Source organism: Sebastes umbrosus, chromosome 14, assembly GCF_015220745.1.
Source record: "Sebastes umbrosus isolate fSebUmb1 chromosome 14, fSebUmb1.pri, whole genome shotgun sequence".
Classification (NCBI taxonomy): Eukaryota; Metazoa; Chordata; class Actinopteri; order Perciformes; family Sebastidae; genus Sebastes; species Sebastes umbrosus.
Genome location: NC_051282.1, coordinates 13,167,481 through 13,182,070, shown reverse-complemented (window position 1 = coordinate 13,182,070; position 14,590 = coordinate 13,167,481). Strand labels below are relative to the sequence as shown.

Genomic DNA, 14,590 nt, shown 5'->3' with positions numbered 1-14,590 from the left:
ACAAAGCATATAAGACTATATGAAAGTGTCAGATCTGCAGAATCTGTGTGTTTTTGGCTGTATTTTTTTTTGTCAGCTGCAGGTTTTAAGCCTATTTTCTCAGCATGTAGTGTTGTTAAAGGTCCCATATCGTGCTCATTTTCAAGTTCATACTTATATTTTGTGTTTCTACTAGAACATGTTTACATGCTGTAATGTTAAAAAAAAACTTTATTTTCCTCATACTGTCTGCCTGAATATGCCTGTATTTACCCTCTGTCTGAAACGCTCCGTTTTAGCGCATTTTGACGGAATTGCAACAGAATTGCGTTACTAGGCAACAGCTTGGGTCCATGTGTACTTCCTGTCAGCTGATGAAATTCACATACACTGCAACCAGGAATAAACTGGGACACATTTAGAATGTTTACATTTAAAATTATGTCAAAGGTCTAAATATTGTATATTTGTGACATCACGAATGGGCAGAAATCCTGACAGCTTGTTTCAAATGCAGAGTTTCTGAATACGGGCTGTGTGTATTTCCCTGTGAATTGAGTGTTTCGATACTGTCACAGTATTTATATAAGCCTGCTTTATAATAAAAAAACATGAAAATCTCACTTTTTTATAATATGGGACCTTTAAAGAATGAAATAGGGCGCCTAAATGATTCCATAAAAGTTTCTCACAGCTTCAAACTTATACTGTTGTAACTTACATATTACACATTGTAAGGAAGAATCACAAAGCATATTGAACTCTATGAAAGTGTCATATATAACCAAAATAAAAGTTTCTCACAGCTTCAAACTTATAGTAACTTATATATTACACATTGTAAGGAAGAATCACAAAGCATATTAGACTATATGAAAGTGTCAGATCTGCAGAATCTGTGTTTTTGGCTGTATTTTTTTTTTGCCAGCAGCAGGTTTTTGGCCTATTTTCTCAGCATGTAGTGGTGTTAAAGGTCCCATATTGTGCTCATTTTCAAGTTCATACTTATATATTGTGTTTCTACTAGAATATGTTTACATGCTGTAATGTTAAAAAAAACAACTTAATTTTTCTCATACTGTCGGCCTGAATACGCCTGTATTCACAATCTGTCTGAAACGCTCCGTTTTGGCGCATTTTGACGGAATTGCAACGGAATTGCGACAGAATTGCGTTGCTAGGCAACAGCTTGGGTCCATGTGTACTTCCTGTCAGCTAATGACATTCACATACACTGCAACCAGGAATAAACTGGGAAACATTTAGAATGTTTACATTAAAATCTGTGTAAAGGGTCTAGTATTGTATATTTGTGACATCACAAATGGGCAGAAATCCTGAAAGCTTGTTTCAAATGCAGAGTTTCTGAATACGGGCTGTGTGTGTTTCCCTGTGGATTGAGTGTTTCGATACTTTCACAGTATTTATATAGGACTTAAGCCGGCTTTATAATAAAAAAAAACATGAAAATCTCACTTTTTTATAATATGGGACCTTTAAAGAATGAAATAGGGAGCCCAAATGGTTCCATAAATAAGTGGCCTTTCCACTCAGGCCCATGTCCTCTCCTGCTGGCCCCTCTAAACAGCAGGAAAATGCCCGGGTACATCAAGGTGTCCCACGGAGCTGGCCTCTCTTTTACCTTAGAGGACGTGTGCTGGTATCGATCCAGTCGCTGTCAGGTGACTAGAACAACAATGCATCCGTGCACGATGCATTTCATCCCCCCCACAAAACGCCCAGAAAGCTGCAGGTTTAGTGCATAAATACTCACTGAATTCGGCCTGGTTTTGGTGTGCTGGTCGCAGTCAGAGGAAGGCTGAGCTGCTGCTGCTTGCTGCTGGTTAAGCACCGCTCATTCTCATAGTTTGAGGCCGGGGGAGCTGAAGCTTTTTACGCATCTCGACGATGCTCTCCGGCGGCTCGGACTGCTCCCATGTTGGAGGAGGAGGTCGCTCCGTGTCGTCGCTGCTCAGGTTCAGGTCCGTTTCATGGATCTCTGGAAGATGCCAGACTAGAGGACTCCATGTTATTTGGCTTGCGGGCACGCCACGGCTGCGTACGTAAGAAACGTCGACGAGGGAGGGCGACGAGAAGAGTTTACCGAGTAGAAAACACACCAGAGTCAAGTTGAATAAGTTCAACTTTTACCTTTGCTTTGCTTTTATTCTCATTTCATCACCTTTACACTAATGCATGCTCTCTTGTGCGTCTGTTCTGACGCGTTTTAATCATGAATACACTTCATTCTAACGAGACTGAACTAACATGTCACACTGATGACCTTTATTCATGTCAGGCGTCATTTTTTATAGAAACAGGTACAGTATTAATTATTAATTGTGCCAATTTAGTGTCAGTTAATAGTTAGTTTGGTCCACCATTGTGGTAATACACATGTTTATAAACCTTATTACAGATGTGTCTCCTCGCTATGAGGTAATAGCACAGCTGGAATGAGTTTGTCAATTAGTTTGTGTAATAAAATGTCCCTAAATGTTGGAAATCAATAAACGCCTTATTACTGGTTATTACATGGTCATGTGGCACCCTCTACTGGCCATCAATGACACTTTCCAAGTACTCACATTCTTTCTTTAAAAAGTAACAGTAGTAATACAACAGTGTAGAAATATACTATGTTGCAAGTAAATGCCCTGCATTGCAATTTTTACTGAAGTAAAAGTACAAAGTATTATATATATATAAATATATATATGTATATGTATATATGTGTATGTATTTATATATATATATATATATATATATACATATATATATATATATATGTATATATATATATATGTATGTATTTATATATATATGTATATATATATATATGTATATATATGTTATATAAGTCTATATATATATATATATATATATATATATATAAAGTCATTATGCAGACTGGCCCATTTCAGAATAATAATGTTGTGTGTTGTATATTGTTAGTGTGTTGTTTTATATGATCATTTAACTTGTGTAAAGTGTCTTTGTGTATTATGAAAAGCGTTTTATAAACATATTATTATTATTATGATTATTATAATGCATTGCTATATGTAATTGGATTTGAATTATTGATGCATTGCAGCTAATTAAGGTGGAGCTAATTTTAATTACTTTATATACCGCTGGGTAGCTCGTGAATTATCCCACAGAAATCAATAAAGTACCTTAACCTATAAGTATATACATATAATAATACATCAGAATTAATTTGTTGATTACTTTTTTTATATATATATAAATAGCCTGAATCTGCAAAGTAATTAAAGTTATCAAATAAATGTAGCAGAGTAAAAAGTGCAATATTCCCCTCTGAATTGTAATGGAGTAAAAGTATAAAGTACCTCAAAATTGTACTTAAGTACAGAGGAGTAAATGTATTTAGTTACTTTCCACCACTGGGAAGGAGTATTCCGATCCTTTACTGAAGTAAAAGTTAATATACCACACTATAAAGGCACTTCATTACAAGTAAAAGTACATTAGTATTATCAGCAAAGTGTACTTAAAGTATCAAAAATAAAACTACTGGAACAGTAGCGCATTACACTGAACATCAATTTCATTATTTCATAAGTGCTTTTGCATACATTTGCTATATTGTGACATATACAGTATCATTACTGTAAAAAAACAGTAATATAAATCATAATATTTATTTGAATCATGTCACCTGGTCCTACTGATGCATTAACATTTAAGCATCATTTTAAAGCTGCTTGAATTGGAGCTATTTTATATATTGCTGTGTTGTTTCTAACAAATCATCATATTTTAGATGCAGATATGCTTTGTATGTAAAATCATACAAGATTTCATGCAACACAAATCATAGTGTTAACAAGAAAATGGCAACAATCAGAACACAAGAATAAGACAAATATGTATTGTGTTGACTTTTGGTTTATTCAAGGCTCTTCCTCTTGTCATGCAGATCGTTTTCATTTCTCGACCTCCTAAAAGGAAGGGAATATGAAATATGAGATAAGATAAGTGAAACAGTTATGCAGTGGTGGAAGAAGTATTTAGATCTTTTACGAAAGTAAAAGTAACAATACATCAAAGTAATGTAAAAATCCAGTAAAAGTAAAGTACAGTATTTATCAGCAAAAGTAACTTAAAGTATCAAACTTCCTTATTCTGCAGCAAGATAGCCCCTTTGATATTATTATACAACGTGTAAACATCATTTTACTGTATAGCTGCTCGAGGTGGAGCTAGTTTGAACTACTTTATATACAGTTATTGGTAGTTTAGTCCATTGGTTCTCAACCTATGGGTCAGGCCCCTCCACAAGGGTCTCAAGAGAAATCTGAGGGGTCATGAAACGATGGTATTAAAAAGAAGAACAACAAAGTTTGGGTAGGCAAATTTATATTTGTTTTTTGGACTTTTCTCTGATCTTTTCCCTTTTTTTAATCAATATTGGAGAATTTGACCTCTGACCCTCAAACAGTTATATAAATGAATCTATCTGAGAGGTTGAGAGGGGAAATGTCTCTTTGGTGAAACTGCTAACAACTCACAGACATCTGAAACGAGACAAGGAGCCCCAACCACACAAAACCAAAAAAAAGGTTGAGAAAATCACTACTAACTATAGCTGTCAGATAAATGTAGTGAAGTAAAAAGTACAATATTTCCATCTGAATTGTGGTGGAGTAGAAGTATAAAGTAACACCAAAATGAAATGCTCAAATAAGGTACAAGTACCTCAACATCATACGTAAGAACATTACTTAAAAGTAAGGTACTATCCACCTGAACTGTACACCAAAAATACAGTAGGAACTATCAGTTGTGGTAATTTGGAAAACAGAAAAGAGTGCAACTACAAACACTCCAAATACCTAGGTGTCACAATCATCAGACATGCCCTGTCTGTCCTGACATGTCTTAAGGCTTAAGAGACATAATGAGGGACGGCGCGCCCTGATGGAAAAAGGCCGCAGAGATTTGCATCATTGGAGCATGCTACACCTGTTCTAGTCTGGATAATCAAGCTTTGTTTCCTATCAGAAATCAGCTCACCAATGTCTTCTTTTCTATGTACGTACCCCATAGTGTTCCCAGCCTCTGATCTCATTATAGAGAGCGTCACCAGGACAGGAAGTGTTCACCACCTGTCTGTGCCCCTGCAGGGTGAAGTTGGCTACCAGTCTCCCACCGCCGATGGCGCAGGATGCCAGCTGATCTCTCACCAACCCCATGGAATGCTGGGAAGGCAGGCTGGCGGCGTAGTTTCCGATGAAGGAAACCCCGAAGCCTACGGAGTTGTGTCCGAGGGTGTGGGCCCCTTGCCAGTGCCAGCCTCGGCCCTCGTAGATGTTACCGTCGGAACCTGCGACGAAGCTTTGGGAACACAGAGTCATTTGTAAGTTTGGTGCCACATATGTGCAGTATATCTGACAAGAGATCTGCTTGTACCTGTATCCTATGTCGTCCCAGCCTCTGTCCTCCTGGTGGAAGCGCTGCATGGAGCGCATGTCTGCAGAGCACTGCTGGAAGGTCAGACAGGGCTTGCCCGGCGAGTGAGTGTGGTGGATGAACATGAAGGAGAGAGGGAGAGACAGGTTGGTGGGGGTCCCTCTGTACGGCTCTGCACCCCACATACAGCGAGGTATGAAGGGAGGGCAATCTGAAACAGATTAATAATGGATGACCGGAGCTGGTCTGTGTATGTTATTGGAATTAGAGGGGACCTATTATGCTTTTGTTATTTTCCCCTTTCCTGTAGTGTGTTATATCGTTTTTGTGCATGTAAAAGGTCTGCAAAGTGACAAAGCCCAAAATCATCGCCAAAGAGAGTTACTCTCCCCCACAGAAACACTGCTCCTGAACTGCCTAAAAAGCCTTGCTTGAAGTCCCGCCTTTTCTTCTGTAACATGGTGATGTCACCAAGTAACACATTTGCATAATACCTGCCTAGAAGCTAGTTTGGCACGCCCTCAAACAAATTTAGTTAGAGCGGAGCTGGAGCGGAGTCCGAAGAGTTTGGTTCGGTTGATCAATCACAACAGTGGGCCAGCTGACCAATCAGAGCAGACTGGGCTTTTTGAGAGGGCGGGGCAGGAGCTCAAACAGAGCGTTTCAGACAGAGGGTGAAAAGAGGTGCTGCAGCACATCCGGTATGAGAAAAAAATTAAGCGTTTTTTAAACATTAAAGCATGTAAACATGTTCTATAAGAAAACCCCAAATACAGGTATGCACCTGAAAATAAGCATAATATGTCCTCTTTAAGTCAAGGGATCCTTTATTATTCTAAATTTGAAAGACCACAATTGTTTTCAGAATTCTTTCACTTACCCATGTACTTATGGGTGAACTCTTTCATTCCCTCTTTCACCACCGCCATCAGCTGCTTCCTCTTCTTCGCGTCCATCTTGGAGCGCCCCTTCAGTGTCCGCCACAGCTCTACTGACTTCACCACCTGCCTGGCCAGCACCGGAAGGGCGACCAGCCCTCCGAAGTTCTCCCTGCGACGTCGGCTGGTGAGGCGCGGGGCAGCGTCCAGTCCTTTGCTCTCCAGCTGGTGGCAGTAATACTCTGTCAGCAGGTCGCTGAGCTTGACAGGACGTCTGGATTTGGCAGAGACCTCCATACCTAGAACCACGCCATCCATGACCCCGTTGACCTGAGCGGTGGTGAGCATAGAGGGCCTGTCCAGGAGGGTGAAGACTCGAGGGGAGGTGATGCTGTCCCAGCAGCCGTCCGGTCCCAGATGCTGGGTGAGAGGAGAGCTGTGCAGGTCTTTGGCCAGGGTGAGCTGGTACAGGCCCCGCACACGGCCTGTCGTCTTGGAGAGGAGACCAGCCTCGATGCCCAGGAGGAGGGGCGCCAGGGCAACGGTGGTGCCATCAGGAGTGAGAACCACACCTTCTTCTTTGGCATCTTCAGTCACCCTGTGATGCACAGCCCTGTTAATGTAAACTGAGAGGTTCGAGTTCATTTCAGGACCACTGGAGTCGGCATTACCGAGGAAGTGCTGAATGAATGCATCATTAAGGCCAGCTGCCCGGCGCAGCCTCCTCAACACGGCTACTGGCTCTGACCCAGGATCCCCATTCTCCACCTGCTTCACCGCCTTGATGAAGTCATCCATGTGCCAGGAAGATGAAGCTGGAGACGACAACAGAAAACACATGATAAATGTCTTCATCTTTCAGATAAAAACTCTCCAAAAAAAATCAAAACTCTTCAGCCCTGCACAACCTTACATTTAAACTCAGGGTATAATAAAAACTGTGACAGAAATAATGTTCTAAAACTATTAAAGTAAAACTTCACACAGTAATTACAGTATGCTGAAAAAGAGGGCTGATTTATGCTGATGTCAGATTGTGCAGAAGAAGAAGAAAAAGAAGAAAGGCACTTTATTTATCCCCAAGGGGAAATTCAATTTTTTCACTCTGTTATTTTATACACACAGTATTTTTTTTACACAGGCCCGAAATACACACACTTGCACAAACAGGACCTATATACGGATCATAGTTGCCGAAGCAACCAGACTCCAATGAAAAAAACAGTAATTTTACCACACAGAACACGGGAATTTCTGGGTTACCGTTGCCTTGATCGGTTAGTCTGTTTGTGTTACTGCGTGACTTTGGTGAATCCAAACTAACCCTTTAAAAACACCAAAGTCACACAAAGAAACTAATCGATCAAGGCAACGGTAGACCAGCAATTCCCGTGTTCTGTGTGGTAAAATTCTGTTTTTTTCAATGGAGTCTGGTTGCTTTGGCAACTATGATCCATTGGAAACATAGACTGAATAGCTGTCTCATGGCAAAGTAAACCAGCGAAAATATTCTAAATATAGTGTACACTTAAACTGATATTGATTTTTTTTAGGTGGGCCTTTCTTTTAGGTGTCTAAAATGCGTTTTGCTGCTGCTCCCATCCACAGCAGTAGATTGCTTAGCTCCCGTGCTGGTACTCCTGTCTGCTCCTCCAAACTGGGGGCGTGCCGACCGCATTCTACTGTAGGTAATACACTGACTATGGATAAGTACCTCATACAACCCCACTTCAAAACACCTGAACTATCCCTTTAAAAGGGGAAGGGGCTCACAGAGGCTGGTTGTCACTACGCTGATAAGAGGAATGACTAGATGCATACAGGCTGACCTTTCAGCTGTGGGCGAAGTATGCGGCTCTATGAGGTCATACATAGACAAAAAGTAAATATTTTAGCTATTGCTCGTGCTTGAATAACAATGAGTAAAATTTGTCAAGTAGGTACACAATCTCAGCTGAATATTTATCTGAAGAAAGAAACAGAAAAAATGTACTATAGTCAATACAGTTTCTGTCACTCCAAATAATCAGAATACATGTACTACCATTACATCCAGTGCATCTCACAAAACTGGTGAAAACAAATGTCATTACCTTCTGCATACGTGCTGACCAGCACCACAACAAGGACCAGGGTCCCTTTCCAGCAGCCTTTATCCATCCTGAGGCGTGAACAGCTCCAAATGTCTGCTACCTTGTTGTCTCGCTCTCTTATTTATACAAGTTCCCGTGCCGAGTAAGTGGGTGATTATGCAACTGTTGTGGACATACTGTAGATACGCCTGCGTGCGTTCCGGCTGTTGGTGTGGCCCACTAAGCAATGTGGGAAACTGGCACCTGCAGTGTTGTAAGTGTAAAGTCGTTTGTCCTTACCGCTCAAGGTCAAACTATGTACAACACACACCGTAGATGTGACGGACATGGGCATTTTCAAGGAATTCACAAGTTCCCTAATAAATCATAGTCATCTTGTTAATGTGGCTGGTGCTTGTGAAACAAACCTACTGGGAATAAAATCAGCCAGTAGCAAACTGTTCGCTACTGTGCAAATCCTTGGCAGTCCTCTCTGAGGCAATAAGTACCAGAGAACACAAAGCCATGATGCAAAATTGAGGAACTCCCAGAACCGTGAATCACATGTGTGCTGCTGGGTAACAGTGAAAAATTATATCTGCTCACTGGTTTATTCATCATTGATTTCATGTCAGGTTTATATTGGAAATGCAGCTCTGTAGAGGAGCACAAACTGTTGAGACCAAAAGACACAGATCAGTGCTTTAGGCTGCAGCAGTCATGCGAGGACAGGAACAGGAAGTGGATGTAGTGCCCTGCTGAACTGGAAAACACATTGCAGAAGGTCTGGGATGCAAATAACAAAGGTCAAAGATATCAATCTGTAATAATAAAGACCTTTAGAGAGAGGAACAAGAAAGATAAGGTATGTTCACAACAGGACTAAAATGGCCTGTCAAGCACTGGTGTGAATAATAACATTAATAACTGCTGCGTTGCACTGTTTCCTGGAACTGAGCCATCGTTAAGATTGGGAGTTTCATCTGGGATTTTCCTGGAGTGACAAGTCACAATACCTGCTGTGAAAATGGTCTGTTAATCTGATTCTTTTGGAAACAGCATAGACACAAGGATGCTCTGATACTAGCATTACCAAGTCTCGTGTTAGCAAGATTTATTCGAAGTCAAACAGCATGTTAAGTGTAAAAATGAAGACAGATTTTTACTCAGGAACCACAAGTGATGCTCATCAAGCAACACACATCAGTATGATGCGGCCAAAATATGATGAAGCTTTTCAGTGGCAGATTCAGGCCACTTTGGGGTTTTGTATGTGACAACTCTAGCAGTTTTGGTACTGGACTATTTTTGCGACTATGTTTCCCCAACATTGCTACCAGTTCATAAAAATGCAATCAGTTTACATGTTGAGGGGGCATGACCTTTTTTTCCATCATCCAAAGGGGGGAAAAAAAAGGAAATTTGGAAAACACATACTTTGGCATCATTTATTAGTGAATTTACACTTTTTGTGCATATTTATTATGTTGTTTATATCATTCATTCTATTTTAGGGTGACATTTTGCCAGGTACAAGAGCTAAAGGTGACCCAGTAGGCTAACTCTGGCTCATTTGCAGTTCTTTTCCCCTGCTAATCAATAGACATCCTCTCAAATACACAACAAAATAAATACAAATAAATAAAATGTAGGTGTATGGGTTAGTAAAAACAGTATATGTACTTATTTATATAAGTACAATACACAACACAATAAATAAGTACAATAAACAACAAAACAAATTAAAAATAAATAAAATGTAGGTGTATGGGTTAGTAAAAACAGTATATGTACTTATTTATATAAGTACAATACACAACAAAATAAATAATAAATAAATAAAATCTAGGTGTATGGGTTAGTAAAAACAGTATATATACTTATTTATATAAGTACAATACACAACAAAATAAATAAAAAATAAATAAAATCTAGGTGTATGGGTTAGTAAAAACAGTATATATACTTATTTATATAAGTACAATACACAACAAAATAAATAAGTACAATACACAATAAAATAAATAAAATGTAGGTGTATGGGTTAGTAAAAACAGTATATGTACTTATTTATATAAGTACAATACACAACAAAATAAATAAGTACAATACACAACAAAATAAATAATAAATAAATAAAATATAGGTGTATGGGTTAGTAAAAACAGTATATGTACTTATTTATATAGTGTTTCTAGCCTGTATAGACCATACATACTCTATACAGTCTATTGTCTTTGTTTACACGTTGACTATAATTCTGTTGCTATGACAATGACGCTCCGGTACGGTAGGTGGCGGTGGGCAGTTTAAACCAAACGTAAAGCAGGAGGAAGAAGACGTAAAGCAGGAGGAAGAAGACGTAAAGCAGAAGGAAGAAGATTAGCTGGACAGTCGCTCGTTTATTCTCCAACAAGGTTCGTTTATCTTCAACGAAATACGTATAATATATCACAAGTTATTGACTTTGTATTTGCAGTTTTAAAACGTAAATGTTTCCACTGCTGGGAGCGCTCGAGGGCAGTTTACTTAACAGGAAGTAGCAGCTAGCATGTTTGGCTAGGTAGCTAGCTGCTAGTATCTGGAGGTGCTCAGCTGTTTGTTGTGTTTGAGACTCAAACTGAGCTTCAGTAGCAGCACAGAGAGTTCAGCACGCCTCGCTGTATTGGTAAAAGCTCATGTAATATGTGTTTGTTATGAAAACAACCCGTGTATGTGATGTAGGGAGAACTGTCGATAAGAAGTTTTTTTTATTGAACAAATTAAATTTTACAAACAACATGGCTCATAGATCAATGCATTAGAGTAAAAGGTGCATACAGAACAAGAACAGATAAGATGTGTAAAATTATACATGAAAATAATAATAAATGAAATTAAGGGCTATAGGGCTGTAGCTGTAATTCATTATTATGCTAAGTTATGCTAAGAAGTTTCAATGCATTTTTGTTTTTCATGTCTTTAAGGGCTTTTATGTAAGAAAGAAACTCAGAATGAAACACCTAGGTTTCACTTTCATATACTTGGATTTGTGCAAATAACATTTTCCAAGAATGAGAATGTTATTCACGAGAAAGTCATCTTTGTTATTGTCCATGACAAGTCCATAAACAATGCCCTTTTGATGGAAGTTTCCCAGATGAGAAACTTTTGGGAAAAGCCAGTCATGTATATCCAGCCATAAAGCTCCAGCTACCAGCCAAATGCTGGTAAAATATGCAAGTGGCTGCTGGATTATCCTTCACTCACCAGCCAAAAAAAGTAGTGGTAATCTATTAAGTGGCTGGTAAAATGTGGAATCCACCAGCCACTGTGACAGGTAGACAAAAAAGTAAAAAAATAAAAACTGGTTGCAGCCCTATGTTAGTTTAGATAGCCTACAAAAGACCTTATAATCTTACAACTGCAGATCTAATATTGGTATGAAACAGTTCAATGTGATGCATGTAGGGTTAAATGTGATGCCTGGAAGCCAGAGGATCACTGACTGCTTTAATTTATATTTTGACTAGTGTGGCAAAGTTAAACCCTTAAATTGTATTTTTTTAACATTACATAGCAGAGATCACCGTGTCCACGGGTAACTTACAGGTTCTTGCAGTTATGGTGGGAGGTCCGTTAGCATCATTATATCAGGACTCCGGGTTGGGAGTCACTGCCAATGGTCATATACATGAATTGTGCTGATATTTGTGCCAATACGTGTATTTGTGCAGTTGGTCTGACCCGAATGCTTCAAAGCTTCGACCGTTGCCATGGTATTCAACCTCCAAACTGCCATTCAAATGCTTTTTTTGAATTTTTTTATATATACGTATATATATATATATATATATATATATATATATATATATATATATATATATAAAAATGTTAAAATCTCAAAATAGTCCATGAAATAAGGAATAATCCCACAACAATATTCATTATTTATATTCAACATTCATTATTATTGGTTATTCTCAGACGGATATCTCTGTTTGTTGTGTACAGAGGTGCGTGTGCTTACAGTAGTGCAGCAGGACTGAAACAGGGGATATGGAGACAGACAGTCAGAAGAACATGTCAGCTGCGCTGCTCCACTAAACTTCGAATACATTCGAGTTTTTCTCACCGAAGCTTCAAAGGCCAAAAAATGGTATTCGGGGCAGCCCTAATGTGCAGAAACATGTGCCAGAGATCATGTTTTAAAACTCTCAGCTCATTTAAAAAAGAACATGTATCCAGTTCTCCCCTGCTAGATAACAACACTAACTAGTTCTGAATGATATGCAAATGTGTGTCAGTAGATATTAACCTGTGCTGTGGACTATCATCACCTTCCAACAGAAAATGGACACGCGGTTCACTCGAGGGAAATCCAACATTCTGGAGCGCCCCCTGACCCGACCCAAGACTGAGGTCAGCGTGAGCGCTTTTGCCCTCCTGTTCTCCGAGATGGTCCAGTACTGTCAGAGCCGCGTGTACTCCGTGTCTGAGCTGCAGACTCGCCTGGCAGACATGGGCCAGAGCGTGGGAGCCAGCCTGCTGGACGTGCTGGTGCTGCGGGAGAAGAACGGGAAGAGGGAGACCAAAGTGCTGAATATGCTGCTCTTCATCAAGGTATGCAAAGGTAAAACACAGCTGATGATTTTAAAGTGGCTTTTGAACTCTAACAGTTTTCTTTCCTTTAGGTTAATGTCTGGAAGTCTTTGTTTGGGAAGGAGGCTGACAAGCTGGAGCAGGCCAACGATGATGACAAGACGTATTACATCATAGAGAAGGAGCCACTTATCAACGCGTACATCTCCGTGCCCAAGGAGAACAGCAGCTTGAACTGCGCCGCCTTCACCGCAGGCATCGTGGAGGCCATCCTCACACACAGCGGCTTCCCCGCCAAGGTCACCGCCCACTGGCACAAAGGCACCACGCTCATGATAAAGTTCAACGAGTCAGTCATAGCCAGGGACAAGGCTTTGGATGGCAGATAAGGAGGACTGGAGGGAGAGGGTGGTTTATGTTAATCAATACAGGATGAAGTTAAATCATCCAGGTCCAGGCTGGTGTTTGTTGCTGACTGAATTTCTTTGTGGTAACTTATGAGACTTTATGGATGGACGGATGAATGGATGACTGCACCACACTGAGCCACGTCTAGAGCAGAAAACATGCAGCTAGTTGGTTCATTCCTCCATGTTTTTGTGGATCATCTCACTCCTGTTATACCTCATGAAGTGCGCACGAAATTGTTTACTGAAGATCACTTTTAATTTGTAGTTTCACGTCACATTTTTACGCCACAGATATTCATAAAAGATTGAACATATTGGACAATACTTTCACCACATCATGTTGGTATTTTCATTAGTAATGCTCTGATTTTTAAATCCAACAGGTCAACGTATTGTAATTAAATAATGTCACCTTGGGTTCTGGGAAATCGTGATGGCCCATTTACACTTTTTATAGACTAAACAATGAATCAGAAAAATACTCAACAGATTATTTGATAATGAAAGTAATTGGGATGTGCAGCCATAGGATGAAAGTTAAACTGAAGAAAAACAACCCACTAAATGGTGGCCAACTAAATAGATGTTAATAAAAATGAGTTTCACAACAACTCTTTTAATGCTACAAAATGTTTTATGTAACAGACAGAGGACCAGACTCAAGGTTTTCTTTCTCTGTGTCATTCCAGTTCAACTCCAGCTGCATGTTTCATCACTGTAACATAGATTCATAATCAGGGCCGTAGCTACCGTTGAGGACACAGGTCATTTTATTTTATTATGTTATTTTTAATTTGTGTGTGTGACTTTGGGGGGTATTGGTAACATGGGAGTTTAGATTCTAAAATAAAAACAAAACTTATACATGGTGTTTTATTAGATGACTCCAATATCTGTAGACTGTATCTTGACCAATTTGAATACTTTTAAGCCAACAAAATAATAAATGAAGAAAGGCTTCAGCACATCTCCCCCCAGGATTTTATTCCTGACAGCATGATGAAGGCATTGAAACACAGTTTAGACCTGCAGGTTGGGAAATTTAAAGAGAATATGAATGAATAAAATCCAAAAAATCCAAATGGATATTAAAATACACAACTTTTTGGTTTCTGATAAAAAGTATGTGAGGGTGGGGGCATCCTGCTGACCAAGTGGTTAAGATGCATTACCATGTAAATGCAATGTGTCCAGTTTAATTCCAGCTGGGGGATTTTTGTTGCATGACATA

General features: G+C 39.4%; 3 protein-coding genes across 7 annotated transcripts in view; 1 reads left to right on the top strand and 2 right to left on the bottom strand.

The window, feature by feature from the left end:
• Positions 1–2,250, bottom strand: part of si:ch211-194b1.1 (protein Wiz) — a 30,683-nt gene extending 28,433 nt beyond the window's left edge. For all 3 annotated transcript variants that reach the window (XM_037791001.1, XM_037790999.1, XM_037791000.1), the window contains exon 1: positions 1,754–2,250. The gene's annotated coding sequence lies outside the window, so the exon portion shown is untranslated. The remainder of the gene's footprint in view (positions 1–1,753) is intronic.
• Positions 2,251–3,861: 1,611 nt separating this feature from the next.
• On the bottom strand, positions 3,862–8,544 carry pglyrp6 (peptidoglycan recognition protein 6). Its single transcript, XM_037791023.1, has 5 exons — positions 8,390–8,544; positions 6,299–7,111; positions 5,419–5,629; positions 5,049–5,343; positions 3,862–3,947 (listed from the first exon to the last, which is right to left on the bottom strand). Exons 1-5 carry the CDS (start codon positions 8,454–8,456, stop codon positions 3,933–3,935), a joined length of 1,401 nt encoding a protein of 466 aa, XP_037646951.1. The 5' UTR covers positions 8,457–8,544; the 3' UTR covers positions 3,862–3,932.
• Positions 8,545–10,675: 2,131 nt separating this feature from the next.
• Positions 10,676–14,321, top strand: trappc5 (trafficking protein particle complex 5). Of its 3 annotated transcripts, none has more exons than XM_037791036.1 (3): positions 10,676–10,785; positions 12,698–12,970; positions 13,042–14,321. In XM_037791036.1, the coding sequence occupies exons 2-3, from the start codon at positions 12,701–12,703 to the stop codon at positions 13,336–13,338; spliced, it is 567 nt and encodes a 188-aa protein (XP_037646964.1). In that variant the 5' UTR covers positions 10,676–10,785; positions 12,698–12,700; the 3' UTR covers positions 13,339–14,321. The 3 variants fall into 3 exon arrangements, with proteins under 3 accessions (XP_037646964.1, XP_037646966.1, XP_037646965.1); XM_037791038.1 differs by having other exon boundaries at positions 10,768–10,785; positions 12,658–12,970; XM_037791037.1 differs by lacking the exon at positions 10,676–10,785 and adding an exon at positions 10,850–11,036.
• Positions 14,322–14,590: the final 269 nt, after the last annotated feature.

What these genes read in the sequence shown, in the direction of transcription:
- pglyrp6 (XM_037791023.1), bottom strand. Translation starts at nt 8,456, where the DNA reads ATGGATAAAGGCTGCTGGAAAGGGACCCTGGTCCTTGTTGTGGTGCTG. An exon ending in GGTCAGCACGTATGCAGAAG is followed by an intron (nt 7,112 to 8,389) that starts GTAATGACATTT and finishes TGTCGTCTCCAG; the next exon opens with CTTCATCTTCCTGGCACATG. An exon ending in TGGGACGACATAGGATACAG is followed by an intron (nt 5,344 to 5,418) that starts GTACAAGCAGAT and finishes GTGTTCCCAAAG; the next exon opens with CTTCGTCGCAGGTTCCGACG.
- trappc5 (XM_037791036.1), top strand. Translation starts at nt 12,701, where the DNA reads ATGGACACGCGGTTCACTCGAGGGAAATCCAACATTCTGGAGCGCCCC. An exon ending in ATATGCTGCTCTTCATCAAG is followed by an intron (nt 12,971 to 13,041) that starts GTATGCAAAGGT and finishes TCTTTCCTTTAG; the next exon opens with GTTAATGTCTGGAAGTCTTT.